This window comes from Pseudorca crassidens, chromosome X, assembly GCF_039906515.1.
Source record: "Pseudorca crassidens isolate mPseCra1 chromosome X, mPseCra1.hap1, whole genome shotgun sequence".
Taxonomy (NCBI): domain Eukaryota; kingdom Metazoa; phylum Chordata; class Mammalia; order Artiodactyla; family Delphinidae; genus Pseudorca; species Pseudorca crassidens.
Window position 1 is genome coordinate 47,551,218 of NC_090317.1, and position 4,605 is coordinate 47,555,822.

A 4,605-nucleotide genomic window follows, 5' to 3' on the forward strand; every position below is an offset into this window, starting at 1 on the left:
TTGGTTTTCTCAGGGTATATGCCCAGTAGTGGGATTGCTGGGTCATATGGTGGTTCTATTTGTAGTTTTTTAAGGAACCTCCATACTGTTCTCCATAGTGACTGAACCAATTCACATTCCCACCAACAGTGCAAGAGGGTTCCCTTTTCTCCACACCCTCTCCAGCATTTATTGTTTCTAGATTTTTTTGATGATGGCCATTCTGACTGGTGTGAGATGATATCTCATTGTAGTTTTGATTTGCATTTCTCTAATGATTAGTGATGTTGAGCATTCTTTCATGTGTTTGCTGACAGTCTGTATATCTTCTTTGGAGAAATGTCTAGGTCTTCTGCCCATTTTTGGATTGGGTTGTTTGCTTTTTGTTATTGAGCTGCATGAGCTGCTTGTAAATTTTGGAGATTAATCCTTTGTCAGTTGCTTCATTTGCAAATATTTTCTCCTATTCTGAGGGTTGTCTTTTGGTCTTGTTTATGGTTTCCTTTGCTGTGCAAAAGCTTTGAAGTTTCATTAGGTGCCATTTGCTTATTTTTGTTTTTATTTCCATTTCTCTAGGAGGTGGGTCAGAGAGGATCTTGCTGTGATTTATGTCATAGAGTGTTCTGCCTATGTTTTCCTCTAAGAGTTTGATAGTTTCTGACCCTACATTTAGGTCTTTAATCCACTATGAGCTTATTTTTGTGTATGGTGTTAGGGAGTGATCTAATCTCATACTTTTACATGTATCTGTCCAGTTTTCCCAGCACCACTTATTGAAGAGGCTGTCCTTTCTCCACTGTACATTCCTGCCACCTTTATCAAAGATAAGGTGTCCGGCTGGAAAACGCGGGCTGCCCCGAGGGGGCGGCTTGGCTGCTGGCGGTGTGGCAGATTAGTGAGGGAACGAGCAGAAAAGCGAACGGCCGTCTCTTCCCCTCTCCAGAGCGTGCTCGCGTTCCTGCTGGGGCTTTCGAGAATCTCGACGCAATCTTGCAAGCCGAGTATTTTGGAGTTCATTGGCATCACAACTTGAGTTGCAGCAGCGACGTGGCCGTAGTAGACGTGTCCTAGCAATGTGACCTCGGACGAGTCACTTAGTCTCTTAAGCCTGTTTTCTTAAACTCTAAAATGAAATTAATAATATCAGTAGTAGCTGTTTTATACAATGTGAAGATTAAATTAAAAGGAAATATAAAACAGCACACTCCATGGTATTTGAACTGACCAAAGACAACTTCAGACCTGTATAATGTAACAGAAAAGGTCAGAAAACATTAGGCAGTAGAAGTGTGAGCATATTAAGTAAGATGAACGTCCCGGGAAGCAGTTGTGGAAGCCCTAGTTCTGCAGATGTATCTAATGACTTTAAGGATGTTTGGACAATACTAAAGGAGTGTCATGATAAAGAAGTACAAGGTTTACAAGTAAAAGTAACCAAACTGAAAAAGGAACGAATTTTAGATGCACAGAGACTAGAAGAATTCTTCACCAAAAATCAACAGCTGAGAGAGCAACAGAAAGTTCTTCATGAAACCATTAAAGTTTTAGAAGATCGATTAAGAGCAGGATTATGTGATCGCTGTGCAGTAACTGAAGAACATATGCGGAAGAAACAACAAGAGTTTGAAAATATTCGACAGCAGAATCTTAAACTTATCACAGAGCTTATGAATGAAAAGAATACTCTACAGGAAGAAAACAAAAAGCTTTCTGAACAGCTGCAGCAGAAAATTGAGAATGATCAACCACATCAAGCAACCGATCTTGAAACTGAGGAAGATGTTATTCCAGATTCACCAATAACAACCTTTTCATTTTCTGGCACTAACCGACTACGAAGGAAGGAGAACCTCCACGTCCGATACGTAGAACAAACACATACTAAACTGGAGCACTCTGGGTGTGCACAGGAATTGAGAAAAATACCAAAGTCTTCAACTCATCCACCACATACACATAATGAACGTGAAATTCTAGTGGCTGACACTTGTGATCAGAGTCAAGCTCCAGTGGCTAATACACATGGAAAAAGCAGTTATCCTCCCGATAATTTAGCTACAGTTGTTGCTGAAACACTTGGACTTAGTGTTCAAGATGAGTCTGAATCTCGAGGTCCTATGAGCCCTGTTGGTGATGAGCTCTACCACTGTCTGGAAGGAGATCACAAAAAACCTTTTGAGGAATCTAGAAGAAATAGTGAAGATAGTTTAAGATTTTCAGATTCTAATTCAAAGCCTCCTCCTCAAGAAGAATTGACTACTCGGGTATCATCTCCTGTATTTGGAGCTACCTCTAACGTGAAAAGTAGTTTAGGTTTGAATACAAGTTTGTCCCCTTCTCTTTTAGAGACTGGGAAAAAAAAACCATCTGAAAACAATGCCTTTCAGCAACACTTCTAATTCTAGATCAGAGAAACCTAGATTAAAATCTGAAGATGGTGCCCTTTTCACACATCATAATATTGGGGCTGAAGTGAAGAAGACCACTAACCAGTCATCTTCTAATAAGCAGATGCTTATAAATAAAAATACAAGTGAACAGGATAGTATTGATCACATTAAAGATACTGTTACTGATAAAGATAAACATGTGGTACCTCTGAAATCACTGGGAGGCCGAACCAAAAGGAAGAAAATCGAGGAAGAAAGTGAAGATGAAGTAAGCTGCCCCCAAGCCTCCTTTGATAAAGAAAATGCTTTTCCTTTTCCACCGGATAGTCATTCTTACATGAATGGAGACTATGTGATGGATAAACCTCTGGATCTGTCTGATCGATTTTCAGCTATTCAGCGTCAAGAGAAAAGCCAAGGAAGTGAGAACTCTAAAATCGGATTTAGGCAATTGACTCTCTCTGAGGTTTTGAAGCCTGTTCCAAAGGGCTCTTCCTCAAGCCGTAAGGCCTTGAGTGGGAGCTGTGGGTTAACCAGAGATTCCCCAGAAGAGCCCAGCAGCTTACAGGAGTCCCTCCTCCAGTCCTTGAATAAATCTCCAGATAATAAAACACTGTTACAAATAAAGGAAGAAAATTCTATCTTTAAAATCCCTCTACGTCCACGTGAAAGTTTGGAGACAGAGAATCTTTTTGATGACATGAAGGGTGCTGGTTCTTGTGAGCCTATAAAAATAAAAACCAGGTCAGTCCATGGAGCATGTGAACTTGCATCAGTTCTTCAGTTAAATCCATGTAGAATTGCTAAAACAAAGTCTCTACAAAACAACCAAGATGTATCCTTTGAAAACATCCAGTGGAGTATAGATCCAGGAGCAGACCTTTCTCAGTATAAAATGGATATTACTGTAGTAGATACAAAGGATGGCAGTCAGTCAAGATTAGCAGGAGGAGAGACAGTGGACATGGACTGTACATTGGTTAGTGAAACTATGCTTTTAAAAATGAAGAATCAAGAGCAGAAGGGAGAAAAAAGTCCAAATGGAGAAAGAAAACTGAATGATAGCTTGGAAGATATGTTTGATCGGACTACACATGAAGAATATGAATCCTGTTTGGTGGATAGCTTCCCCCAAGTAGCAGATGAAGAGGAGTCATCAACTGTTACAAAAAAACCCAACTCTCCTGGTGATAAACAAGATAAAGTCAAACAGAAAACATTTGTGGAGCCATATTTTAAAGATGATGAAAGAGAGACTAGCTTACAAAATTTTCCTCATATTGAGGTGGTCCGGAAAAAAGAAGAAAGAAGAAAATTGCTTGGACACACGTGTAAGGAATGTGAAATTTATTATGCAGATTTTCCAGCAGAAGAAAGAGAAAAGAAGTTGGCTTCCTGCTCAAGACACCGATTTCGCTACATTCCACCCAACACACCAGAGAATTTCTGGGAAGTTGGTTTTCCTTCCACTCAGACTTGTGTGGAAAGAGGTTACATTAAAGAAGATCTTGATCCTTGTCCTCGTCCAAAAAGACGGCAGCCTTACAATGCAATATTTTCTCCAAAAGGCAAAGAGCAGAAGACATAAATGTTGCAGCAAGAACAGGAGAGACGACAATATTCTTTTTATTTATAGTTAAAGTTGGTATTAAACATTGATTTTTTTTGATCTTCTGAAAACTGATTTATAAATCATTTTTCTATTGAAAATGTTTTGAAATAGCATTTACCCATCACACAGATGACTATTTAAAAATGGATAAGTTTGTCGTATTTTCTTGCTTTTGCACCTTTAAAATAATAAGGTGCTTTTATTTTGTACTCTAAGTTAAAAGTTGTTTATTACTTTATTTGGTAATACCTAATTACAGTTTTGAAAATAAAAAAAAAAAAAGATAAGGTGTCCATATGTGTGTGGGTTTATCTCTGGGGTTTCTATCCTGTTCCATTGATCTATCTTTCTGTTTTTGTGCCAGTACCATACTGTCTTGATTACTGTAGCTTTGTAGTATAGTCTGAAGTCAGGGAGCCTGATTCCTCCAGCTCCATTTTTCCTTCTCAAGATTGCTTTGGCTATTCGGGGTCTTTTGTGTTTCCATACAAATGGCGAAATTTTTTGTTCTAGTTCTGTGAAAAATGCCAGTAGTAGTTTGATAGGGATTGCTTTGAATCTATAGATTGCTTAGGGTAGTAGAGTCATTTTCACAATGTTGACTCTTCCACTCCCAGAACATGG

At 38.9% G+C, this 4,605-nt stretch overlaps 1 protein-coding gene across 1 annotated transcript; it reads left to right on the forward strand.

The window, feature by feature from the left end:
- Nucleotides 1-821: 821 nt before the first annotated feature.
- Nucleotides 822-4,268, forward strand: LOC137216358 (DNA endonuclease RBBP8-like). The gene is given in 2 exon segments (XM_067722304.1): nucleotides 822-2,342; nucleotides 2,344-4,268. Coding segments are annotated over 2 exon segments (2,670 nt in total). The 5' UTR covers nucleotides 822-1,286; the 3' UTR covers nucleotides 3,958-4,268.
- Nucleotides 4,269-4,605: the final 337 nt, after the last annotated feature.